General features: G+C 53.8%; 1 protein-coding gene across 1 annotated transcript in view; it reads right to left on the bottom strand.

Moving 5' to 3' along the window:
- Positions 1-2,490: 2,490 nt before the first annotated feature.
- The window catches only part of MED27 (mediator complex subunit 27), a 191,785-nt gene continuing 167,026 nt past the window's right edge, over positions 2,491-27,249 (bottom strand). The window contains exons 6-8 of the mRNA XM_059410484.1: positions 21,357-21,398; positions 5,247-5,324; positions 2,491-3,086 (exon numbers count right to left, since the gene is read on the bottom strand). Coding sequence (XP_059266467.1) covers positions 2,952-3,086; positions 5,247-5,324; positions 21,357-21,398 — 255 coding nt within the window. The 3' untranslated portion in view covers positions 2,491-2,951. The remainder of the gene's footprint in view (positions 3,087-5,246; positions 5,325-21,356; positions 21,399-27,249) is intronic.

Genomic DNA, 27,249 nt, shown 5'->3' with positions numbered 1-27,249 from the left:
GAAAGCACAAGCAGGGGGAGCAGCAGGCAGAGGGAGAAGCAGGCTCTCCGCTGATCAGGGAGCCCGAAGTGGGACTTGATCCTAGGACCCTGGGGTCACGACCTGAGCTGGGCAGATAGTGAGCCACCCAGGCGCGCCTCGTGTCCCTCTCTTGAAGCACCAAGCATTCACCCTTCCGGCCCCCGCTACACTTCCTTTCAGCTTTCCTCTCTCAGCGCCGAAGAGCGCAAGTGCCGCAGTGGGAAGGCCTTAGGGGTTGACTGGCCCAACCCTTGTACTTTTCCTCCTGCTTTTAATTAGGGAAAGATTTTTAGGAAAGTATATAAAATATAGGAAAATTATAAAACACAGGAACAGAAGAGCAATCATCACCCGCATACACAACGCCCAGCCGCGGTGAGTGACCAGCTCATGGCCAGTCTTGGTTCGTCTGTGAAACCCCACCCCCCAGCTTCCCTCTCACACGGTCGCTCTCCGTCTTCACCTTACAGAACGCGGACAGGGTGATACCAAGGAATGGTGACTTGTCTGAGCCCCCACCACCGGGAGCGGGGGACCAGAGTTCAGGCTCTGGCCGTGCGTGCCCCCCGCAGCTGGGGGCCCGCCCCCACCCGCTGCTATAGGAACCTGCGCTAGAATTTGTATTTCTCTCTAATGGTGACACTTTCCTGCCTCAATACATTTATTTAAATGGAAACTTTACACCTTCCTGTACATGGGAAACAAGCATCATTTGTCACAAATGGAAGGTATCCCTAAACGTGACACAGAGAAAACAATGTCATTAAGTAGCAACTCCCGCTTGCCGGGGGCTCTGTCAAGCTGGCTCGTTCTCTCCTGAACGCGGAGGGTGGCAGGACTTAGACCAGGGGGTCTGCTCAGGTCTGGTGCAGTCAGGACCTAAACAGTTAAAAATCCACACAGCCTTCCAGAAGGCGCTCTCGTTACCGTGATTTCATCAGTGGCTCCCTCCCCCCTGCCCCACGCCCCCCATTTCAACACCTCTGACAGGTCAGCCAGCTGGCGGTCATGACGTACTGTCATTTCCACGTGCTCCAACCTGGTCACAGCTGGTGATACTGTCCTCACTGCACATGACAACGCACACAGAGACCCACGTGGGGGTGGGGGGCCAGTCTACATGCCATTTCAACGCCTTAGAAAGGACGGGCAGCAACAGGACAAGAGGTTGTCACAGACCCCACGGCCTCAATTCGGGATGTTCTCACAAAGCAACAAACAAGTGTCTTGTGAGAATAAGAAGGGAAGAGACCCGCAAGCCAGCGAAGCCGTGCTCTAGTCTGTCCCCTGCTCAACAAGGAGACCCCGGGCAGGAGAAGTTGCCAGCCCCCTTGGAACAGATGAAAGACGTTTCAGAGCAACGAAAGGCTGGCGTGAGCGACTCCTGTGTCACACGGGATTCTCATGAAGGCCTGTGTCGTGGCTGAACTGGCGGCATGTTGCCTTTCTTAATGGTTCATGAGGTCGTGGCGCCTCTCACGAGCGCTAACAGCTGGGACGGTATTCAGTCTGTCATCACTGGCTGGACGGGAAGCGCTCTTGCTGCTTCTCACCTTCCCAGACTGGGCACTGGAAGCATGCCCATCTCCTGGATGGGGTTCTCGGACTGCGGCCCCCAGCAGAGTCCCCCAGGGGCTTGTTGACCATCAGACTGCTGGACCTCACCCCACAGCATCTTCTTCCATTGGTCTGGGGAGGGGCCTGAGGCTCCGTGTTTTCACTCAGCCCCAGGGTGCTGCTGCTGGACCACACCCTGAGAGGCAGGGTCCTGCCCTTTCCTCCTCACTAAATCCCCTTTGTCCTTAGCTCCTTTGAGCCTGGAGAAGGCAGGTGGGGAGAGCGCGAGAGGTCCTGGCACACAGGGACGAACCACCCATTCTTTTGGACATCTCGAGAAGGCAGTGCCTTGCTGGCATCTTCATAGCAAGGAGATGTTGGGTTGGGAACGCTCTAGGAAACTCCCCCTTCCTTCAAGACCCTCACCAGATCAATGTCTCTTCATATAAATAGATTACGGCTTTCCATATTGGGGTCGAGGCTCTGCATGAACTGGGCTGGCATCTGTTCACAGTAATATTTAGGATAAAACATGGGACAAACAAGCCAGGCGTCCTTCTCATGCCTGCTTACATGTGTTCTGGCTGGTAACATGGGCAGATTCCTTCCCCTTTGGTAAGTATGTGTGTTATTGCTTTAGCAGAAAGAAACATGTATGTGCTTTCTTCCTCAAAAAGAACAATCCATTTTGCAAACTGCAAAAACATCTCTGAAATGGCGTATTTGCCAACACCGTCCTCTCTCCTAAAAGCAAGAAGCAAGGAAATGTGTCCTCGGAAAGAACAATGTTTTAAACACAGACATTACTAAGTGTTTGTTTGTTTGTTTGTTTTTCAAAAGGCCCAGATCCGCTCACATGTTCACTCAACTGAGTGCAGAAGGTGCTTTAAGAAATAGGAGACAAAGCCTTGTCCGGGATACAAAAGGTTTAGTGCTTATTAAAAAAAAAAAAATAAGTTACCAAACCAAACCAAACACCCAGCGTGACAATATGCATGAACACGGGCTCATTTAAACGATAACGGCTCATGAAAATGACTTAGAACACAGACCCAGGAGAATCAATTTGCCAGCGCTGCTAACATGCGAGAAAGAACAGGCTGCATAACTGTCTTATTCTGAGTTCTAAAAAGGTCCTCTCTGCCTTCCATAAACCAGTGACAGTGTATAATTAGTCCCAAACACACGAGATGGAATCTGCCAGGGAAGCAGCTCAGCCTTAACGTAGGACGGGCAGCTTGACGGTCGGGGCAGAGCGCGGGACCTGGGTCTGGGGCCGTGAGGACAGGTCTGAGCCATCCTCCGACGGAGGGCTCATCTGGGAAGGTGCTGGGCGGGGCTGACAGGCCCACCGGGCTGGGGCTGGGGCTGGGTCACTGTCGGCAGGTGTCGTGGAAGGCTTCGAGGGTTCGGAAATCCCTCCACGTCGGGGGAAGGCCATCTTGTAGAAACTTCCCGCAGCGCTGGCACGGGGCCTGGAACAGCTTTATGTAACTTCTTAACCAGGTCTAAAAAGAGAAGTGGGGAGAGAAATAGAAGAAATGGGACCTGGGTGCTTCCAGTGTCATCCTTCCTGTCAAGCCCCGTGACCTCGAGGCCAGAGAACTCAAATTGGCTGTGACCCAAAAGACGGCCCGTTATTTCAGAGAGCGCTGCACGCAGAGTCCACAAGGTCACAAGGCTACTGATTCTCAGTTCTGGTGCTGTCCCAGTGCCCCCCATCCCCGCAGCTGAGGGTATTTTTAAAATAGGAATTCCTGCTCCCAGGGGCAGGAAGTGCTCCCTGGAGGAGCGGCTGTGCACTGGCGCAAAGCCTGGGGCTCGGGGCCGCACGCAACCATGTTTCAGTCCTGTGTCCCGTGTCCCCTGAAGATGCGCACTGGTCCTCGCCCCGCTCCTGGCCGAGGAGCAGGCACGGACGCTGTGGAGGGAGACTCTGCGTCGATAACAGTGTTCGAACTCTCTCCTGAGGTCAACATGCCTTCTTCTAATCTGATTTCAGAGGTCATCGCTCACTGTCACAATGAGGCCCAACGCACCTGGGGGAGGGCGGGGACACCCTGGTGCCACCAAATAACATAATAAGAGGCGAATATACACTTGAGTGGTTCAGAGTGCAGGGTTCTCCCGGGCATCATACATAAGGATGAGACTCCCGTAACTCAATTCTCAGACTCAAGGAGATTTGCTACAAAAAAAAAAAAGAAAAACAAAACCAAACCAACCCAACCCAAACCCCACCACAACAGGCAAGCAAGTTAAGCAAGTTCTCACTGTGATAGGGGCACATGAATCTCATCCTTTAATGTCCTCCTGAATTATGTCGATAAGAGAAAATTGCTCTTTCAAGAGGGAGGTCGAGTTTATTGATACAAATCCTCTGTCTCCACCACAGCTGCCTTGGCGGTGGCCGACTGTGGCCCATCGCTGCTGTCTGCCTTCCAACGGCCAGGAGGCCGAGGTTCTGGCTCTAAGTGCACGGTGGCGGATGACCGTTCAGCTGGACTGTTTATCCTCCAGTGGCGACCAAAGCCAGATCCTCCCCAAATCCCAGAGTCAGTTACCAAAGGGAAACTGGGCATAACAACATGTTAGGTTAAAAAGCAAGACCCTCTATCCGTCCAGAAGGGAAGAGCTCGCGGAGGCGGTCAGAGGACCATCCTCCCCCTTGGCTCGGCCGAGCGCCCGGGGCTGCTCGCTCACCCCGCAGCGCCGTGAGGCCGATCAATAAGTCGGGTTTGTGTCTTCCAAGAAATGAACTGCGGGTTCTCTAAGAAGCTCACTTGCTGAGGCAAACTGACGTGATGACGCGGCTGAGCGCTACTCCACCTGGCTGTCAACGCTGATTTGGACTTGCTAACAGGTAGGTCTTCCAGTAGGTCTCTAACTGGCACCTTCCCAGCATGCACTGAGAAGGGAGCTTCAGCCGCAGCCAGAGAAGGAGCCTACCAAGGGGAGACCACGAAGCCATGTCCGCATGATGCGGACACGCACAGCTGCTATTCTGGCTGGAAGGACCTAGCGCGGGCCGGCCGGGGGGTCACATGGCAGACCTGGGCAGAGGCGTGCAGATGAGCCAGCCCCTGGGGCGGCGGCGGGCTCTGACCTGCAGCGCTCGCTGATGTAGGCAGTGCCAATGTTCTGGTTCAATTTCAAGCTACTAGTAATCGAATAACCAGGTTGCAAAATTCTCGACATTTCACAAGAGCTGGACGGAGCCGATTCCAACACACCAGTACAATGGCTGTCTGGCTGTTTTGGGGTCACTCCCCATCCTGAGCTCCAACCTGAGAATGTACATGTCTTGGGGGGCACTGCAAGAGTTGCCTTAGTCATTGGCACCTGCTCAGCGCCAAGCATAGGGTCTGGCATAGATGAGGCGCTCAATAAATATCTACTGACTAAATCAATGTGGGTAACTGTGTTGGGAGATCACTTCTGAAACCACCATTTGTTCAGCCTGACAGAGTACACCAGTTAATTAAGTGGGAAACGGATTCTCATAAATTCCTTCCCAGTGTAAAGAAAGCCTCAGTTCTCCAGGCTGGCCCGTCTCCCACAGCAAGGCCCCGCGGCCCAGAGGCAGAACAGCCATTTTCTGAGCTGCCCGCTCTTACTTGGGGGGAGCCAAGGTTTTCGAAGGAGACGTGCCTCCTGCGGCCACTCACCATGAAGGACCTGACCACGACGTCCGGCATCTGGGGCAGCTGGTAGTGCAGCAGGGCAGTGGTGGCGTGGTCTGTCACCTGGAACCAGGGACAATGACAGGGGTTAGAGGCCACTCCAAAGCAGCACGGAGAAAAGAAAACCAACGCGTTCCCTTTCTGTGATAAAGCGATCTGAAGGAAAGAGCATCTAAAACAAAATCTCAAGTACAAAAATCAGTGAACAAAGCTGGGGAGCAGGAGTGTCGTAGGCGGAGGACACCAAGCATTCAGGCCTGGAGGTAGAGGAGTGAGTTCCAGCAACAACTGGAAGCTGCAGCGGGGGGCGGGGGGTGTGCACCTGAGAGGAGGGCCATGGCCCACAGCCAGCGGAGGGGGGAAAGGCCAGCAGGACCCAGAGATTTTTAGCTAAGTCACTGCAGGATGAGACTGCACGGATGCAAAGAAGCTTTTCCACCTGTCCACATTCGACTTCATCTTCACGTTGGAACGACGTCCCCGGCGGGGAACTGGTCTTTCTGCTTCCTGTAATTCTCATTCTGTCTCACAGTTTGTTGTTGGAGAGATTTTATGATTCCATCACCCAGAATCTGGCAATTTCTCACGATCTTTCCCTTGGGTCTCACAGTTCCTACTACCCTTCCGAGGTGCCTTGCCACTCAAAATGTGGTTTTCTCTCCCAAAGCTGTGGCCCGTTTTCAGCATCCTGGTGGGCCATACCCACTATCTCCAAACTCCAAGTAGAGGCTTTATCAGCAGGGCTGAGGGCAAGACTGCTTTAGGCCTTCTAGAGGCAACCGGTGACCAGACAAGGCACCGTGGGCTGAAGCCCCCAACTACTTCATCTCTCTGGGGCTCAGTGTCCCTTCTGAAAAACAAAGGAGTAATCTAAGATCCCTTGTAGTTCTGAAATCTCTAATGCCTGCCACCAAGCAGCAAATTAATAATTAATACCTGGTCTGACAGTTGTTCAAAGTCCTGGTTTAGCTGACTGCCTTCAGTAGGATTCTGGTCATTGTAAATGTTATGGTTAAAAAACAAAATGAAACACACAAACAATAAAACCCCATGTAAAATATTCAACTCTGAGCAGGAGTAGCGTGGGTCTACCTGGTGTAGACTTCCCCAGTTTCTACATGTCCTCGGACACCACGTGATGTGTCAATGGACCTAAGCGGCAGGGGACAAAGCCATCAGGTGGAAGGAACCCAGAAAGGCTGCTCCAGGCTCCACGTGGTGAGTTTGCAAACAATCTAGTAGTCAGTCTAGCTGTGTCCACGCTCAAGGTCAGAGAGGCCACGCTCCAGACAGAGGACACAGGCTCCCTAGCTTACGGAACCTGAGCCTCACTTCCCTTAAATAAATGGCCGTGCGTGGAAAGCACCTCCCGCCCAGCCAGGCCGCAGCCCTGCCGGTCTCCTCTCCCTTCTGATCCTCTCGTCTCCGGACAAGCACTCTTTCCCTGCTGGACTTCGTGGCCTGCCTGGTGGCTGGTGAAGCCACAAGACGATTAGCTCTGCGGGGACAGGATCAGGCCCATCTTGTCCATGCTACGTCCCCAAGCCCTAGAACACCGCCCAGCACCCAGCAGCTGCTCAATAAATACATATTTGTTGGATCAAGAAGTAAACTAAAAACGCCCACTCGCCAAAGGCCACCTACCAGGAAGACCTGTGCTGACTTTCTTGGAAACATAAGCTACAGGTCACATATCCAACACTGCTGAGAAATTGTTACCCAAGTGACTTTCAGATAAGTGGTACTTATCCTTCCAAGTGCAGACTGTTTTTATTTTAAGCATTTCTGACAGACAGCTTTCTAAAATGAGCAATGCTTTTTTTTTTTTTAAACAGTAGTAATGATAACTTGGCAAGATGGTGGGTGGTGATCGGTGGGGTGAAATTATGGCCATAAAAACACAGCAAAGCAAACTGGGCCCCACGGCCCCTGAGCTTGGAGGCTGCTTCCTGTCCACCCAGACCCACTGCTAAATAAAACCACCCATGCACATGCCATTTTGTGGAACATTTACGAAAGAGAGTTTCTGGAGAATTCTTTCTCCAGCCCTGCTGTTTACTTTACAATGCTTCTAACAAGCCCTGCCCCCCGTGTCAGTGCTGTCATAGCCGGGAAGCCAGGCGCTGCTCGCCCATGGCATGCTGTCCCCTAGTTACGGGGACGCTCCTTTCCCCAGATGCGGAGAGCTCATCACTAGTCCCAGGAGTCCCCTGGGACGGGGCTAGATCTGTCCACTTCAGCAGACTGAGCAACTGTCCTGGGGCCAAATTCCCCAGTCACACTGGCTGTCTAGAGGCCACGGCCCAGGTTGGCCTGCTTTGTTTGGCTGCATGTTTTCTTTGCTCTTCTTTGTAGAATTTTTAATAGGAAACATTGTATATGACCAACATATAAAATTCGGCAGCACACTGAAAGTTAACTGAGGTGGGTGTACTCTGCTCTTCATTTTAAAGAGGAGGAGACGGAGACTTCCAGAGGTTGGGCAGGCGGCTGCTCACACAGCTGGGGAGGGGCAGTGGGGGCCCCAAGCCTGGACCACCCCTCCCAATAGGGACCCCTGGCCTGCAATGCAGGTTCTGGAAAAGGCACAGCCCCAGGGGCCAGGGCATTATCTGCCTCGCGTCCCAGCCCAGTGCAGTCCTCAGTGCACCAGAGGCCCAATGAGAAGCCCAGGTCAGGAGATGTGCAAACGTGGCTGCTAGACAGCTGGGCACTTGAGAGCAGAACAACCGACCGAACGGACCAGAAAATCCTCCGGGTCCTGCTCCAGATCCAGCTTAGTGCTCTTCGGCCTCTGGCTCCTGGAGAGGGTGCCTCATTAGTTTCTCTACTAGTAGGCTGGCAATCCGGCCCAATTTAGCCACTTCTTCACAAGGTCCAGTACAAACTACTCCTTTATATTGCTAAACGGTGGCAGTTTTTCTTGTGCTGATACGATCATTTAATGTCCCCACTTTCCCATCACATATGACAGACATCTTACTAGAATGAGAAAGAACTGACAGATTTGTTGTATTTTCTCTCTCTTCCTCACAAGCTCCTTCACTACTGGTTTTGGGGTTCCTGCGGCCAGACTTGGGGGCACCAGACTCGCCCATGGCTGCAGAGTGCGGGGAAAGTCACCCGCGATGGCCTTCCTTTCTGTCAAGCATTCTACCTTCACTGCTTTCTTGTTTTAAACTTTTCAATAATGAAAATTTTTTTGTTGTTTTGTTTTGTATTTTGCTCAGCATCCAAGATTTTGAAGAAAAAAAAAAAACCAGGCTGGGAGGCAACAAAAACATTTTGCTATTAACCAATTTAATTTAAATCTACTCTGTGCCAGTCCAGCCGAGGCTTGGGCCCCACCACAATGGCCCCCAAGTAAGGTACAGCTCCCAGGATTCCACCGGGAGATCAAAGCCACCCTGCCCGGTGGGGGAGGCAGAGGAAGGGCACTAATGCTTCCCGGAGGGGAGGCCATTCATCCCTCCAGTGAGTGCGGTTAGGAAAGCCCTGAGAACAGATCAAAGCAGACCTCAAGCTGAGCGGTGGCAAGGGAAGGTGGAGCAAAGTAACAACAGACCAGCAAGACAGGGGACCCCGTAGAGAAAAGCAGAGGGGACCTGATGCCAGGTCAGCAGCGAGGGCAGGAGAAGTTTAGGCACAGAGGGATCGGGCCACTCAGAAAGCAGTGGGCGGGGTGCCCTGTGGGCTCAGTCGGTAGAGGGTTCAACTCTTGATCCCCGGACTGTGAGTTTGAGCCCCTCCTTTGGGGGCAGAACTTATTTAAAAATAATAAAACCAAAAAGCAGTGAGCAGACAGCCATACAGGGGCTTTGCCGCCGAGAGCGGTCTCTTTCCACCTCCGGGCAAGGACCACTGCAGACCTGGGGCTCGGTGTGGGGCGCCCTCCCCCCGCCGGCTCACCGCTGGTGGGTTCCTGAGGAGGGGACACCCCAGCGGCCATCATGGATCTGAGGGGCTTTATCAGTCCCCCCATCAGCTTCTTCTTCCTCCTCTGCCAACCAGGGCTTCCCGAAATTCTCTCCCCAGCGCAGACTGGCAGGGAAGGTCTTCAGGCACCCAGACTGGCGGGGAACTAAGCTCCCAGGGAGAAACGAATCTTTCAAGAGCCCTTGAAACAGCTGTCAGTCAACACGCTGGCGAAGGAGATGCCAGTCACAACAGGCTCCTGAAGCTCCTGCACCATATTGTGTGCGAGGAGCTTCTGCCGTCTCCAGCCCAAGCGTGAGAAGGTGCGCGGGACATCACGAGTCATGTCAGCCCAAGGCTACGCGGAGCTGCCTGTAGCCCCGCTCGAGGTGGTCTACACCACACAGCGTGGCAGGAGTCGGCGCGGGTCTGAGCGGATCTGAGTGTGGTCTGCTACATTTTAGCCGCAGGACCTCAGACAAGGGTTCAGCACTAGAACAGCAGCACCCGCCCTGCCGTGGGTCTTCCGGGCATTCTCGGACCCCATCCTCACGGCCCAGGCGGGAGGGTGCTGTGATGAGCCCGCCTGTTCCCGAGAGAGGAAGCAGTCCCGGGAGGTGTGGGGCGGCCGCTCAAGCAGCTCCAGAGCCGCACAGCAGGCGCCTGCGCCCCGACAGAAGCCGCAGGGGTGTGGAGAGGCAGCGGCACACCCAGGCGACCCCCTCCCTACAAGGGAAGGGCCCTCAGGTCTTGGAGGAGGCAGGACTCGGGGCCCAGCTCTTGCCGCTCATGTGGCTCTCCCTCTGCCTCTCGCCCCGTCACAGCCCCGGCGCCCATCCCACTGGGCCCCCCAGAAGGTCTCTGGGTGGAGTCTCCCTGCCACGCAGAATGAGGGAGGGCAGGGCGAACTTCTGAGAGCTGCACACACGTTAATGAAGGTGTGACAGAACGGGGGGGGGGGGCTGCTACCCAGAGGGGGTCCTCTTTTACATTTGGCTCATCGAGTCCAAATTCGTCTTCCCACTGGTGGCCTCTGGCCAGCTGCGGGGCCGAGAGCACAGGGCTGGGGCCGGCAGGGCTACTTTCTGCTGAAGGTCATGGCAACCGCAAAGACTGTGCTTAACCTGCTGGAGAAGAACAAAGGACGGAGAGGTGGCAAACAGAGTCGGCGACACACGGAGGGGGCAAAACTCTCAACATGCTCTCACTCCTCAGCAGTTTCCTCTTCTAAAAAGACCGTCCGTGCTGCAGATTTTTCTCGACTCGCGCTGGTGTTAAGCTGGAGACGCAGCCAGTCACCCGGCCTCGCTCACACGTGCTCCGAGCGCGCGCGCTCGCCTACAGCTGGGCACTCGTCTTACACAAAGCCGACTTTATAATGAAGCGCAGGGTGTCTTATGTGACGTACTGAAGACTCTGCTGAGAGCACCGCACAGAGCGGCCGTCTGCGCACAGTGGGGGGGCCGGTGGCCCTCATGAAGGCGGGGCTGACCCAGGGCAGCGGCTGCCGGCAGCATCAGGAGACAGGACCATAGCTCTCGCTCGTCGCTAGCTTAAGACCCAGACTCAAACTTCGAAGTACTGTTTCTACTGAATGTGTGTTGCTTTCGCACCCTGTAAGGGCGAAAGATCCCAAGTTGAGCCTCTGTGAGTCAGGGAGCGGCTGCACTGCATTATTTGGTGGCCCGGGGCCTGTTCTCAGGGGTTCCTGGGCTCCCCAAGGGTGTAGGCATCACCCTGCCTGTGTGCGGCCCTCCAGGCCGGGGCGGAGGGCTCGCAGAGCAGCCGAGGCGAGGAGCACAGAGGTGAGGCCGTGCAGGGGGGCACCATCCCTCGGCTTCTAAAAGGGAGTCCAGCCAGGCTGGGGGCCAGGATGTGTGTGGTTACAAAGCTCCCCAAGGTGACTGTGACGGCAGCACGACTAGGGACCACAGATGAACGGGCCGCTGCGGGCCACTGCCTGCTTCCCTGCCAGCAGGGCGAGGGCTGCGGCCAGTGGCGCTGAGCCGGCTCTGGGCTCTGGCAGTGACACCGCGTTTCCTATTGCGATGGGCCAATAGCACAGAGCCAACTGTTTGCCAGCACACGGCCCATGGGGCCCAAGGCCACCCCCACTAAGCCAGCAACGCTGAGGCTTCTATTAAAAGTGTGTCCCACAAGATGAATAGGGAAAGTTAAGTGCCCAAGTGTTTAGGAGTTGCTTATTTAAAAGAGAAGCCTGGTTGAAGCCCAGATTCCGGCTTTCCTCCAGCCAATACCTGCTTCTACTTCCTCAGAAGAAAACATTCTCTGTGGCCTACATTAACATAACCAAAGGCAGCGTGCTGGGAAAGGTGATGTGCAGCTGTCAGGAGACAGGGTTCAGTCCTGGATTCATCGCTAATTATCTGGGTGACCTTGGCCGCATCACTCTCCCGCTGGCCCTGGTACAGGAGCAGGAGGCTGGATCACTGGCAGACCCGGGTCTAGGTTTTCAGTGGACTCCGCTGCAGGGCCTGGCTGCACGGCCTGAGGGCACATCCGTGCAGAATTCCACCCTCAGGCCAACCAGCGGGGACATTAAAGCCCTTTGTTCTAAAAAAGGATGAGCCTGTCTGCCCCACTCCAGGAACCCACCCACTGCCTGATGTGTGTGACCTACCACCTCAGCTTCTAGTTACCAAGAGCTCGGAGAACCCAGCTCAGAACCAGGGAGACCGTCGGCGCGGAGCAGCTCTTGGTGCTAGAAGCCTCCCGGATGGGCTTCAAGGGGGCACCAACCAAACACAGGCCACTTGGTTGTACCCACGCCGCAAATCAAAGAATAAAAACGAAACTTTCACTCACTGGATATGCTCGAATGCTCCACAAGGAGATCAGCCCAAGAGTTTCGGGTCTCTACTCAGGGTTCCGCCAACGACAGACCCCCCCCCCCCCTTAAGGAGAAGGCCACTGGAACATCATGGAATGAGAACTTTCTGTGTGGGTCCAGCAGTCCAAGATGTGAACCTCGTGTGTTAAACGTTTCAAGAGACTGTGATCCCTGCCAGCAACACGGCTCCAAGGAGGAGCACTGGCTTTATGAAGAATAAGTAAAACCAGTCCCCGAAGTACCCACTCCGTGAAAAGAGAAGCCATCATGACTTCAAAATGGGAATGCTATGAAGTCAGCCCTGACAGTGCTGGGGGGCAGGAGGTTGGGGTGATGGGGAAGGGAGGAGGGAAATGCTTCTAGAAGTGAGCTAAAAGTGCAGTAGAGCAGAGGCAGGCAATTTCGTTTTTATCATGCGGCCCTAGTCTCCAATCTGCGCCCTGATTTGTATGCCGCGGGTTCGCCAGGCCTGGAGGCCCGAGGAGGAACCATCGCAGTCCGGAGGGACTAGGGATTACTTAGACAAGATCAATACTTCCCTCTCTGCCCGATGAAGGGGCCATCGGCACGGGCTTTGCAGGGCTTCTAACTGTCCCCCAGAGCCTGGCGGCGCGGCAGGGGTGAGAGCAGAGGCCGGGCTGTCCGGGTGGGAACAGGTGGACAGGGGCCCTGCTGCTTCATTTTGCTGGAAAAGTGGCCACAGTTTCAAGATCAAGCTCTGTGTGAGAAGGGTGAGACCTTGTCTGTAAAGTACCGAACACAGCCTGGGGCACGTGCCAGGGCCTCCGTAAAGGTGTCTTTTGTTTGGCTTGAGGGTTTCACTCTAATCTCTTTACAGCTGCAGCCAAGACGCACGGACACCCTGAAGGAGATCCCCCGAGCTGAGGGCAGACCAGTGGCAGACGGGAGGCCGAGCAACAACAGCCCCCGCATCTGCAGGGAACGTGGAAACACCATGGAAAGGCGTGTGAGGGCCTGGATGACCAGGTCCCAGCTTTGTCTCCCCCAAGCCCGTGACACGCTCCCACCCCGCCGGCCGCCCCAAGGACTCCTCTTCCCAAACCTGCTTTCCCTACTGCTCTGTGCTCAAGCTTGGGGGTGCTCCTCCCCTGAACTCCTTCTGTCCCTGTGCCTGTGCCCCAGCACCCGTGGGCGGCCCAGCCCTGCACTGGCCTGACTGGTACCAGGAGCCCCGCCTCACCTGGGCTGTGCTCTCTGTGAGGATGAGCCGTGCTGGGCTTGTGCGGCCTCCGTGGGCCTGGCTCAGGGCGTCCACGGGGAGGACAGTGCTCAAAAACGTGGCTCCACGCTGCCACCATGCACTGGGCGGCACGAGTAAGCGAGCGATAAGGCGGGTTCTATGCTTTCATTTTTGGCCAGCGGTGTTGGGGGAGCAGATCGGAAGGGGGTTTGGGAGTGGGAAAAGCTGAGGTCATGGGGTGCGGTGGGGAGGAGGGCCTGGGGTAACAGGAAAGCCCAGGGTGGCCATGAGGGAATTCTCCAGAGTCCCGACCAGCCTCATTCTGCCGAAGCCCTTGTGCGGGGCTGAGAGGAGCTGCACACACAAGGTCCTTAACATTTCCCAGGATTAAGGAATTAAAGCTCTTCATTTAGAGGAATGAAAAAAAGTTCAACGCTTTCCAGATGGTAAAATGCCAGATTCTGTTGCTGGCTGCCAGCAAAGTCCAAGCCCCAAAGATACCTGAACTGTTCTGTACCCACTTGGTGTGATGTTATTTTCTGCAGGAACAGCCTCGCAGTTAGAGAAACTCATCCAGAGACATCTGGGCTCCCAAGAAAATCCAGACAATCCCACCGACTTCCCTACCAAAGCCAAGGCAACCGCGGGGGAAAGGACCCAGTGTGCAGAGCACGGAGGGAGCCCCGCCTGCGGCCTTCTGCCCAGGAGCTCCTGGACGGGGCAAACAGGCTGTCAGGGCTGCTGGGCAGTGGGAACAGGGACTGAGCAAGGTTGAGTGGCCAGGCTTCCCTGAGGCTGTTGCTGGATTCTGACCTGGGGTATCCGGAGGCTCGTTCGTGCAAGCCTTCAGGAAGACATGAGCTCCAGAGAGACCGACTCCTACGGCAGAGAGCCATGATCCAGCAGGTGGGCCTGGGCTTTCCTGTTCCACCTGAACCGTGGAACTGGGTACGTGTGTGGACCTGAGCAAGGCGGCCTCGGTCATTACCACGATCAGCGGTGGTGGAGGGAGCCTTGCCAAGGAAGGTAGTGGGGTGTTGTCAAGGGGAAAATCAGCGATCCAATCTATTCTGGGCTTGGAAGTGTGTGAATATTCAAATTTGCCCTTGAAGAGAGACGGTGGTGATAGAAGGCATCCAGCTGTAGGGGGAGTGCGGTGATCCCTGCCAGCCGTCCTCGGCACCCGCAGCCCCTGGAGCTGACAGTCCCCAGCAAGCGTTCTCCCTCTCCCAACCTGGTCAGTACAGCCCAGCTGCCAGCTTAGGAAAGGCCGCCACTGGGGATGTCCCTGGGATCGTCTGCCTCCTCTCCCCCCTTGAAATGCGTCAACAGCTCGATGACACTGGGCTCCCACAGGCCCCCTCCCGCATCACCCCCGCCTGCTGTCGGCCCACCGACCCTCACGCTGCTGAGGGGTGCCCTCGGTTTCCTCTGTCTGGGAGCACCAAGACACACGAGTGAGGCGGCCATGGGAATCATGGAAACGCGGCACTGACTGCCACCATATCTGGTCTAAAAACATTACATTCTCCTCCTTGAGAAAAGTTAATCAGCATTTAAGAGAAAAGAACACTTGTCAGAGTGACGGGATCGGGAAGAAGTAGACGCCCCTTCTACAACTTGAAAGAGACCCTTTTTTTGGAGGCTGCAGAATCCTTGTAGGCGTGGGGGCCCTGCCGACGGCCTCCTGGAAGGGGGATTGCTGAGCGAGGGCAAGGACAGAGATGTGGTGCCGGGCCTTGGAGCTCTGGTCACAGCCGTCGGCGCTGCCAGGTCTGCCTGGCAATTCAGGGCGCTTGTGGAGGGCGCGTACACGGGCCCGCGGGACGCAGCTCGGATGTCAGAGACGGAGACTGGAAGTCACTGCTGCGTCTCGTCAGCGACATGCAATGCTGTGGCAGGCACGCATGCTCCCGTGACACCCGCCACATGGCCTCCTCCCGGAGAGCTGGTCCCACCCTCCGGGAGCCATCCTTGGTTGGGACAGCTCCCTTTCCTGCGGCCTGGCACTAGTGACAAGTGGGTCTATCATGTACTACCCGGGCGGACACTCAACCTGTGGGGAGTAATCGATGGATCCCTGGCTTCAGAGCAATGACTCTCCTGCGGATGACTCCGTCTCTTGCATGGAAAAGGCCCAGGTGGCCACTCGGTCAGCCCCCCCACCCCCGACAAAGTCTGTGCGAGGCCGAGGTCGGTCTTTGTCTCTGAGAATGAACCCATGAGGGAAGGCACGAGGAAGCAGACGGAGTGCTCTTGCCACCGGACGACCCACCCGTCCACAGCGAAGTTCTGAGGGCCCAGCCGCGAGAGGGCTGCTCTCCCTGCCCCGAAGCCTCTGGAACGACGACTGTAGGCTCCGAGCCGGACGTGCACGGGTGAGGACGCTTGTGCGGGGGACGCGCTGGTCCCCCCCGGACTGCCTCTCCCGTCTCCGCCGGCCCGTCTGCGACTGCGCACGCGGACCCCCTCTTTCCTCAGCCTCCCCGCCAGACTTAAGGCAGTAAGGAGCTGCAGACTTGCTCTCCCTCTCCCTAAGTTCCTGGATGAAAATGCACAGTGTTGGGGGAAGGAAGAGGTTAAAGATCAAAACGGTGACTGCCCCCGCAGAGTTTAAATGTCAGAAAAATATGAGCACGCCTGAAACCCTTCTTGCCTCTTTGTGCTTCTGCCCTTTCAGACAGCCCCTCTTTCTAAGCCCCACTCTCGGAGTCTGCTCTGCTGGACGCGCGGGCTATAAAAAGCCTCTTCGCCCTAGGACGAAGTGCACAGAGCCTCCGGGGCTCCGCAGTAAATGACGGAGCCTGTCGGCAGCCGCGGCCCCACAGCAAGCTGTCCCCGGCCCTCCGCCGCTCCCCTGCGCCCGGGGAAAGGGGTCTAATGAGGAAGAGGGAGAGGGCTTGCTGACAGTCCCGGCTGCAGACAAAAGGCAGGCCACATTTCGTTTCACGTGGTGGGATCTGCGACAGGACCTCGTGAGCTTGTCTCGGACCCAGGGAGTCCCGCGCGCACGGCCGAGGACAATGTGACAGGTGTGCTTTCATTCTCTTAGCTCCCGACATTGTCTTCCAGGGATGAGAAGGCAGCGGAAGCGCAGGTGGGCTCTGTGAGGCAGCCCTCCTCCCACCCCCTTGCTTTGTCACATTGAGGGGAAAGACCTGGGGGGGGTCCCACGTTCCCAGCAGGCATCTCTCTGCGGCGGCCACCGCTGCTGCTCGTGGGCAGGGAAACCCGCAGTCTGTAGAAACTGCGACCACACAATGACCGCCAAAGAAAGGAGGTCCTGGGGTTCTATACCAGAGCGATGCCGGGAGTGCGCTCCTCCAACCGTGCGGGGAGGGCCCGTGCCTGTGGCCCAGCTCCTGACTCTGGCACTGATCGCCACCTCCTGACTCTGGCGAGCACATTCGGGAACTCTGTTCTGCCGGAGAGATCCCTTCTCACCGACGATCAAGGATCCTCCTTGACCGTGTCAGTGTGGTCTGAGTGACCATGTCACTTCCCTATTTCAGACAATGCAGACAACGAGGGCTCCCCTGCCCGGTGTCCGTGCACGGGTGTGAGTAGACCGACGGCGGGCGGGGGGAAGCTTACCACAGAGCTCTCCGTGTTTCTGTGGGAAATGCTACCAGTAACACCGACCGGGACACCCGCAGTTTAAGTGGGTGACAAGAAGCAAATAGGGTCTGAGAAAAAGCTGAGGCTGAAAAGCAGAGTTTAGAAATGCTGCCAACGAATCTTTTTCTTTCGGCATTTTTGGGCCGGCGATGCTAGTCACCGTCCGGTGCATCGCACCAGCTTTGTTTTCATGGCACGGTCTGTCCTCTGTCCACCAACGCGGCCCGAGACGAAAAGAAAAACAAGCACGGACTGCCCTGCCTCTTCGGGAGGCCACCCTAGTGTCCTCCGTCCTCCCCACCAGTGTCTCCCGCACGCGTGTGACTTTTTCTTTAAACAAAATCCCAAACCTCTTCCATGTGATGATGATTAGCTGAAAGCGTTAAGGTTGAAGCTTAACTCTGTACCACGCTATTTCCCGATACGTTCCTGACTTGGACAGCGAAAAGACAATGTTTTAGTAGGGAAGACGGAGGACTCACGAACCCACCGACTCTCACCTGCCCCTGGGACAGGACAAGGACTTCAGTACGGGCAGGCAGTTGTAAACAGAGGACACTGTCTTCCGTCCCCAAATTGTGGTTTGTTGAGTACAGGTCAAGCCCATTTAGTTAAAATAGTCAAGGCAGGGGTGACGAAGGGCTTCCAGAAAGGGCTCTGCCCACACAGACAACACGCCATGCCCCAGGTGAGGTAAAATCCCCACAGACCGATCGTCCGATGCGCCACACAGACTGCGAGGGAGGCACGGCCGGCGCCCACGTCGCTCCAACTAGACTAACGTCAGATTTTAAACGCTGCTTCGGTGTGCGTTTGTAGTTTTCAACAAACACAAAGAGCACTTGGCAGGTTATTTTTAGGGGAGGTAGAATAAAAATACAGCCTGTCTCTCCACATCCATGCCTCACCAAATCTGTGTTTCACACATTTTACAACTTCCTAATAAACTTTCTGCTGGCATTCAAAAATACTTAATACTACAAGGAACATTAAAAAAAATGTATCTATGCAAAGGCGAGCATGTGCAAGCCCCTCGTACGTGAATGGAAATCGGACCACGGTGAAAAGAGCAGTTAGGGTCTGTAATGCTCACGGCTCCCTGAAGCTGTGGCCCAAAGGGGGTAACTCATTGCAAGGCCACAGAGGACACGGAGATAAAGCAGGCAAAAAACCCAAAACTGCTTTAGTGTTCTCTTATTAAAGCGAAACACGATGCAGATAATGACCAGGTTCTTTCTCTTTAGAACGCTTTTCCACCCACTGCTGGGGAAAAACACAACAAAAGCAGCCAGCATGGACAAAGTTATTAGCATTGAAGGCCGAGATGTTTGGCATACCGAGCAAGTAAATGCCTCAGGTCTGGTCGCCTCGATAAGAAGGCCAAGATTCAAATGTAGCCGCCTGTCCCAAAAGCCTACCTATGACCCCACACACCTTCCCTTTAGCTCAGCTGGGTAGAAGAGTGTTAGAAGAGTCAAGATGATGATTTTCTTTTCTTTTTTTTTTTTTTTTTAAGATTTTATTCATTTATTTGACACAGAGAGAGAGAGAGATCACAAGCAGGCAGAGAGGCAGGCAGAGAGAGAGGAGGAAGCAGGCTCCCTGCTGAGCAGAGAGACTGATGTGGGGCTTGATCCCAGAACCCTGAGATCATGACCTGACCGAGGGCAGAGGCTTAACCCACTGAGCCACCCAGGAGCCCCGATGATATTCTTTTTAAGGTAAACTTAATCGTGGACTAGAAAAGCTGCAAAGACAGTAAGCACAGTTCTAATGTCCCCCCTCGCCCAGGTTCACCCACGGTGACACCCGTCACGGCCCGGTACATTCAGCCACAGCTAAGAAACCAACACTGGTTCCTTATTAGGGACTAAGCGTATTTTCTCATTAGTCTCGCTTTCTCTTTCAGGATCCAGCCCAGGACAGCATGTTGTATTTAACTGTGACCAGACTGTGAAATTGTACTGCTTAAGCAGGCTCCCTAAAGGTGCGGGGTTGGGCCTCAGACTCTTCTCTGAGCCGCAGGCACCCGCCCAGCCTTTTGTGCAGAAGGTCCGGGAACAATGTGAAGTGATGTAGTAAACACCATTAGAGAGCTGGTCCATTATGCTGCTTTGTTACAAAAGTCCTACGCTCACTGCTCAGTGGGGACCAGGTTTCCTTCTGGGGTGATGAAAAGGTTTAGAACTAGATGAGGTAATGTTCCACAGCACTATGAAAGTCATGGAATTGTGTTAATTTTGTGTTATGTGAATTTCCCCTCAATTAATAAAAAAAGTTCTACGCTTTCTCTCTAAGTTACCCAGCGTCCCCTGGACATAACTAATACTCAAGTGGAAAGGATTTGGGCTCAGCTTTCAAAACTTCGCACCAACCCCTTCAGCGGACTTGAGAATAAAATCTGAATTCTGTCCCCAGACCCGGAGGCTCACCCCTGGCTCTGCCTCTGTCCCCGCAGCGTTCCCTCCCAGCCCACTGTGTGCTCCCACCGCACGGGCTTCCAACAGCTCTTAGAACGCGCTCCTCCACACGGGCCTGGTGAGCTGCGGCCGCCACTGCCTGGGGATCTCCTCTCGCGGCCTTTCAAGTGACTGGTGCCCTCGCAGGAGCAGCCCATCTCAGTTTAGGTCTTGCCCCGTCGAGGCCTCCCGTGGCTGCCCCAGCGTGAGGGGCCCCTCCTGCCGTTCCTGACGGAGTCCGCTGGGGAACGCCCTGCAGTTACCCTCCTTCCTTCTCCTGCCTCCCCGTCTGGTTTTCCCTCGAATTCTAGCACCCAGCAGAGCGCCTGGCTCATGGCAAAGGGGCCCAGTAAGTCATGACGGGGAGCCGGCTGGGGCCCGGAATGAATCACAAGCACCTCCGCCGCGCGTGCCACTGGACAGAAGCGGAGAAAGGAGGGAGAGCGGCAGCCAGAGGCGGCCGGTGCCCTGCAGGGGAGCTGGCCTGGGTGCTACGGGGGGGCGGGGGGCGGCCCTTGCAAGCTCCGGGTGCCGAGCTGCTCCCGGGAAGGGCCCCGTCCACCATCAGAAGCCGGGAAAGGGTTTTCCCTAGTCCCATTTCTTCTGACATCTCCCGAACAGCATTTCACGGGGAATCCTGACATCAGAAAAAGAGGCGACCAGACTGTCAAGCAGGGGTGGGAGGGGGGTGAGGATGGGGCCAGCCCACCCCCCTCAGCCCATACAAGGCACCCGTGTAGACCACAGGGCTCTGACAAACTCTAAAAACCGGCTGAGCTTGGAGCAACTCAAAAGCCTCTGCTTCTTGTTTTTGTTGAAGCTATGGTTTCCATACAGCAGAAGTCACCCTTTGTAGGTGTGAGGTAACAGAAAGGACATACATACACTGTTTGATCTCTGCCCCTGGTACCTGGCATAGAGCGCCTGAAATCCTTATAATTTCCTAAGTGATAAGAGCACTGGGGCATATCCTGTTCTAACGAGGTGACTCTGGGTGGGCCCCTGGGTGGGGACTGGTCACCAGAAAGGCCAAGCCATGATTTGGGTCATAAGAGACTTAGAATTTTCTGTCTCACTCCGCCTCCTCCAGAGAAAGGGAGTGGGGCTGGAAGCCGAGTTCATGATCGATTATGTCTACATGAGGGAGCCTCCATAAAATGCCAGCCGTGGGGGTTTAGAGCTGCCAGACTAGACAACGCAATGCCAGAAGACTGAGGCACCCCAGCTCCATGGGGACCAAGACTCCTGGGCTCGAGGCCCTCCCAGAGCTTCCTCCGGGTGTCCCTCCACCGGGCTATTCATCTATACCCTTTATCGTGTGCTCTCACAAGCCAGGAGACCTCGGTGAGCATTTCCCGGGTTCTGTGAGCTGCTCTGGCAGACTGACAGAGCCTGAGGAGTGGGCACGGGAACCTCCAATCTATCACCGATCTATCACCGGTGGGGCGGAAGCACAGGTCACCGAACTTGTGACTGGGGTCTGTAGCTCTGGGGTGATCGTGTCAGGCCAAGCTGAACTGGAGGACACCCAGCTGGTGTCCTGTTTCCGTGGGGACAAACCCCACATGTCCGGTGACCAGGAGGGGCAGAAGTGAAGTGTTTCATGTGCACAGTAATGGGGATTCACTGGAGACAAACACAAGAGGGAAGACACAATAGGGGGTCTTCCCTATACAGGAAGGAAAGCACAGATTTCTCTCTACAGTCGGTACATTATTAGATCCATGACTTTGGGAACATAATACAATGTGTAATCATCACCACAATTAAGACACAGAATATTCCAGTGACCCCGACACATTTCCTCTTGCCCCTTTGGTGACAATCTCCTGCCCTGACTCCCAGCCCCTGGACACCACCAATCTGATTTCTGTCCCTAAGGTTTTATCTTTCCCAGAATGTTTTATCAGTGGAATCATACCGTGAGCAGCCTTTTATGTCTGGCTTTTTCCACTTTTGAAAAAGCCTCTAACTTAAGACCAATATTTATACCTTTAAGCATTCATATTTCCCTTCCTGCTCCTGAATAAGAAGGAAAGAGTAGAGCTTACCTTCTGGAATACTTGATAGTTGGATTTGGACCATATATCCAGCTGGGGGGAAAGATATAAGACATCATCAGCATCGATTTTAGAAATGTCAGCTTCGAGAGAGGACACTGTAACCACTCTACACCCATCAGCTTGAACTAATAAACACAATTATGGAATAATAGGATCGTGGCATTGTGTATGCATCTTAAATGTCCTGTTTAAATTTCTTCTCTCTCAACCTCTCAGTGACTTAAGGAAACCCACAGAGGGATATAGGGAAGTGAGCAAGAGGCAACTGTTGCATCCAAGGCTGCATGAGCAGAGCCCCTGGCTCCCTTCTCTAACCTGGACTCCTACCATACTTTTCTTGCATGGCCATGTCGACCGTGTCTCAGGACCTTTGCACAGATTTCTCCCCCCCCCCCCCCAAACACTCACATGGCTCCTCCTAATTTTCTTTAGTTCAAATGTCAACTTAAACTTGAGAGTAGTTTTCCAGTTACCTTGTCTAAAATATTATTTCCATATGTATTGTCTTCTCATTGTTTCAAAAATTTGAGATTTTCATTGCACTTAGAACCACCTGGAACTTTCTTTCTTTCTTTTTTAAATATTTTATTTATTTATTTGATAGAGAGAGAGAGAGAGAAAGAGATCACAAGTAGGCAGAGAGGCAGGCAAAGAAAGAGGGGGAAGCAGGCTCCCTGCTGAGCACAGAGCCCGTTGTGGGGCTTGATCCCAGGACCCTGAGATCATGACCTGAGCTGAAGGCAGAGGCTTAACCCACTGAGCAACCCAGGCACCCCTGGAAGTTTATTTCTTTCGCTCATGTTGTCCTGGTGTGAGACCTAGCATGTCGCAGGCATCAGTAGGTCCGTGCTGAATGGAGGAAAACTAGCTCCCAGCTGCTAAGCACCTGCTCCACCCCAGTCACCACACTGGGCCCTTTACCCGCACTTGCTCATTTAATCCCCAGAACAAGCCAGTGTGGCTGGTCCCACTAGCAACCTTCCTTTCCAGAGGACGAAACAATGGTTTCAGAGCCATTCAATCGTCCATGGCAATCTGGAGGGGCTTCTTACGGATGGTCTCCCCTGAGGGCGCTCAAAGCTGGTTGGCATCAGAAGCTGCCGGGGTAAATTTTTTGTTTTTTGATATACAGATCCCTTGGTTCCTCCCCTGGAGTGTCGGAAGTAGTAGGCTTAGAGTGGGCCTGAGAATCTGTTCATCTGTCTGTCTTTCTGCTCCCCAAGCAGTGGTGGAACCTGATGGCTGGTCAGGCCAGGGACCCTTGATTGAGGGCACTCTCCTTCCCAAGTGAGGAAACTGGAGGTCGTGGCTAGGGCTCGAAGTCAACCTGGTTCATCCTCCTCGGGCTACACTGGATCTTGCACAGAGCATGTCAGCGGCTTACTTTAACCAAAAGGATTTTTGTTTTACAGTTTCATATGATAAATCAAGTCAATACTTGATGTATTACTTATTATTGAGTTTGAAACAAACTCTTTGTTTCATGAGTTTATACTAATAAATTAAGTAGAACAAAAACAGAATTGCCCCAATACCGCGCTGGGAGACAGCTCGAGGACAGTGCAGATTAGAAGAGTCAGTATGTCCCACGGGGGCTAGAAAGTCAACTATAATATGTGAGTTCCTGAGCTGAACAAAATGGGCGTCTTGGAACCTGCTTTTGGGGCAGGCCAGGGGTCACGGTGGAAACCCGAGACACGGCTGTATGGCCCGTAGGTTGAGTCACTGACTGTGGAGCGCCTAGGAACCCAAGCAGCAATCTCACGGGAAGATTCCTCTAAGACAGGAAGCAAAGTGTTGCACTTGACACGGGGGGGGGGGGGGGGGGTCACAGTTCTGTTTTTGTTCTGAGGAAAACACCAAAATCTGGTTTCCTGAAGATGGTCCTCGGAACTGAGAGGTGGTCTGCGCACAGGAGCCCACTCAGTCCTCCCTGGCTTCCTCCTGTTCAGAAGGAGTTGCCCGTACGCTGCTTCGTGTCTGAGAACTTTCAGGCCACAGAAGAGGTTGAGAGGATCCTGAGAGGGTTTCCGTGTCAGCTGGTTTGCGCCCAGGAAAAGGATCGGAAGAACTCCGCCCGAACAGTCCCGCGAATGGGTCCGCCTCTCCCGAACCCCTCCGGTGTTACCATCTCCTCCCTGGATTTCCAGAGAAGCCCCCAGCTGACCCCTCTCCTTCAACCCTGGCTCAGCTGCTCTTCAGAAAGGTGGTATCAATTTTCAGTCACTGCACCTCCCCCCCACCCCCCGCAAGCCAGCTGATTAAAAAAAAAATCTTTAGGTATTAGAATTTTAATTTGGTAGGCTAGCAATTTGTAGAGGGAAAAGTGACATGTTACTTCAATAACTTTGAAGGAAACTTCAAAAAAAGACAAATGGAATGAACCCCACACTGTCAATTCTGCTGAAGAAAACTGCCAGCCAGCATCCCGGGGAGGAGAAGGCCAGTTCCGACGGGCTCTCCGTGCCGCAGCGGAGCCCAGGGCTTACGAAATGCAGCACTTAAAGATTATTCAGAGAGTGCAGAATGAATAAGAATGATTTTTTGTATCTCTCAGTTCTGCCAAATCCCTGCCAAGATGACTGGGAGATGCCAAAGATTCTAAATTTTAGGGAGAGTATAACATCAGTGTCTCAATTCGGGACCAACACAGCTCCCTTCATTCGAAGCCGGCGGCTGTTTCGTCGGAGCTTCTCGGCTGCTTATCCTTCCTGCCCGTTCCCACCCCGTGTAGGCAGCCCAAGACCTAAATATGGGGCTGTGCAAAACGAGAGAAGAAGCGGCACATCAACCCAAAAGTTATAGCTTTTATTTAAAAGAGGAAATTATTAAAACAAAAAAAAAGAAAACCCACCCCCAACTCTTCAGTATCTGCAGAATGTTTTAATAGCGAAATCATCTAGGGAGAAATGCGCCCAAGTTTAATTAAGAGATGCACTCTCCAGCCTAATTGCGGCTTCTCAAACACACCACGCTCATTCAAAGGCAGTGGGCTGCTCTTTCTGAAAGGCAGTTTAAATATATAATTCAGGGCCCTGGGGAAGAGCCGCAGCCGTCTGGGACCGGAGGATGTCAGACAATACGCCCCACGCACCAGGTGCACACGGTAAGAAAGGGAGCCGGGAACAATGGGTCCCCCTATTGCTTCGACGGCACAGCAGGCAGTTTGGACTTCATTTTCTGCTAGATTTATGCCAAAGAAAGCCATCTAAGTGAGCGTTCTGGAGTCAGTGCCCTGCGTCTCCTCAGGGCCAAGAAGATTTCAGAAATTCATTTCAGGGAGCCCGGACTGACCCAAGTGAATATTTATCAGCATTAGCTTATGGACTGCAAAGGCGGGCATGGCTACCAATTTTTTTGCTGGCTGTGATATTCAAAAAGGAGCATTCTGGAAGCTGTAAACTTTCAGCTGGGTGAACGGGAAATTATTCTGAACTGTAATGTCAGGGAAAGAGAGTAAAGCACCTCTCAGTATTCTGGGCAAGAATTAGAAAGCTCTTAAAATGGAAAAGCCAGCCTTATGGTAATTGGTGGCTGAATCTGCAGTCTCAGGAGTAGCCTCTGGGACCCTGGGGACTGGAATGAGTATTTTAGGGGTAGGAATGTGCTCTATTCTCGGGTAAAATGGAAACAAACCCCACAGATGACCAACCACTCTAGCACAGACACAATCTGCTCTCAGGTTAAACATCAAGACGTCAAAAGCCCTCTCGACTAATAAGAATGGTGACGAGCAAACTGACTTATCGAAAAGAAAAATCAGAATGGCCTAGTATCAGATGGCACGCCGGCTATGACAATGACCGCTGCCATGGGCGCGGCTGCACACCCCGTGAGGGCAGACATCACTCACTGAGGACCAGGCATGCGTCCCGTACACCCCTGCGCTTCCTTCACCCCCTCCCTCCCTCCCTCTCTTTCTAAGATTTTATTTATGGGGTGGGGCAGAGGGAGAGAGACAAGCAGACTCCCCTCTGAGCACGGAGCCCAAGCATACGGGGCTCCGTTGCTTCCGAAATCCTCCCAGAGATCTGGACGGGGATGATGAAACTATCCCATCTCCCACAAGAGGATACCGAGGCTCCCAGAAGTTAAAGTAACCTGTCCAACATCACACGAGTAGTGGAAGAAAATTCAAAACCAGCTCTGTCTCCAGAGGCCCCGCTCTCAACCTGGGAGGAAGACCGCCTCGGAGCTAGAATTCAGGATGACTGCGAGCCCCACCCCCAAGCGGGGGCAGCTGTTGCGGGGGGGGGGGGTGGCGCTCTTGCAGAAGTTCCACATGACAAATGTGCTTCGAGGCCCGCTCATGTGACAATCATCGCCACCGAAATTCACTTAGCAGCCAGTGGAAATTCTGGCAGCTTCTCAGAAAGTTACCAATTCTTCATTCCAAAAAATAGTACAAGGTACCATAAATGATCTAAAATTGACAATTCCAAATAAAATCCTTCAGCCTCACAAGGGCCTTCAACTTCTGAAGCTTTTATTTATGAACACTGTGAGGTCAACAGGTGGTGTGTCAGTGGGACAGAGGGCTGTAAACCAGGAATGGTCGGGCATCTCTCCATGATTACGCAAAAGTTTTCAAAACCATAAACTTCTACCCAGTCGCCTTCTTACTGTGCCCTGGCCTCCCTGGCGAATCAGGAAGAGAACAAGTCTCACCCCAGAACCGGTGCTATGGGTCTGCTGGTCTTCAACTTTCCCCCTGCGATCAGGACACACATTTGTTACTAGCAAGTGCTGAAGGCACAAGTCCGGCCCGTCCGCATGTGAATTAGACAGGAGGCCCCTTCCCCAGCTTTCCCCCCTTCCCCCATAAGTAACAAGAGGCCGTTTTTCTGAAGGTCGTCTGAACAATTTCAAAGGCTATAACAAATCAAAATGTTCCCTGCATCTAATATCAAACGGGGCTGATGCCAACACTTATTAGAGAAATCAGATTCAAGCTTCCCCAACCCCCTCGACCCCCACACACACACACATCCAACTTTGAAGTGGGAAGGATGCGGGGATCAGAAATTACCCTGGAGACAGCTCTGGCTGTCTTTGAAGGTTCCCTTTGATACCACTATTTCTTTCCTCTCTTTCGCTAGGAGGCTAAAAGCTGCCTTTTTTATTGATATGGGGTAATTAATGAAGCTATAGCATTAACATAACCTAAATCCCCTAATAAGATAAATTCAACCGAGACACACATTTTTTCACTTAAGTCTGGCGGGTATAAAGTCAGGACAATGGCCAGGTATTTCAACTTAAATCTGCCTTTTAACATGCTGAGTCATGGCTCTCTGTGCCTCCCTGGTTACAGTGAATAGCAGGCTGGTAAGTTTTAAAAAACATTTTTATATTTTATTAGAGGAATTACTCCACTAGAGCTTGGTCTCAAAAATATGCATCCCAGGTAAAGAGGCAGACGATGAGGGCGGCAGCAGGGGTGACTGCAAAGTGCAAAGTGACAGCCTCGCTGGCATTCTGATGGGGAAAAATCCTGCCAGTTCTGGAAAGCTGGGGCTCAGGGGTGGAGGGGGCACCGGGCCACTATTGTAGCAAGGGGGATAATTAAACCTTTCAGGAGGTGCTGGTTGCTTTGGGTTTGGGGGACACAGACTCCAGCAGTCATAGAAGTTCAGACCCCAGCATGTCTGGCTTTCCAAGCCACACCCACGGCATCTGGCATGCATGGCTGAGCTCAGACTGCGGCGAACCCCCCCACCCCCCCACAAGCGCTCAGGCACCAACTCAGCAAAGTCGGACAGAACTGCAAGCGGCAATTTGGTCTCGAGGACCACACCCCATGCTCCAGGGGCTGCTTCCAAAGGTTACATTTTGTTTGGGATGGGCTAGACATTTCAGCATGTTAATTATACTAAGGCTT

This window comes from Mustela nigripes, chromosome 9 (genome assembly GCF_022355385.1).
Source record: "Mustela nigripes isolate SB6536 chromosome 9, MUSNIG.SB6536, whole genome shotgun sequence".
Taxonomy (NCBI): domain Eukaryota; kingdom Metazoa; phylum Chordata; class Mammalia; order Carnivora; family Mustelidae; genus Mustela; species Mustela nigripes.
This window is presented reverse-complemented; position numbering and strand designations above follow the sequence as displayed.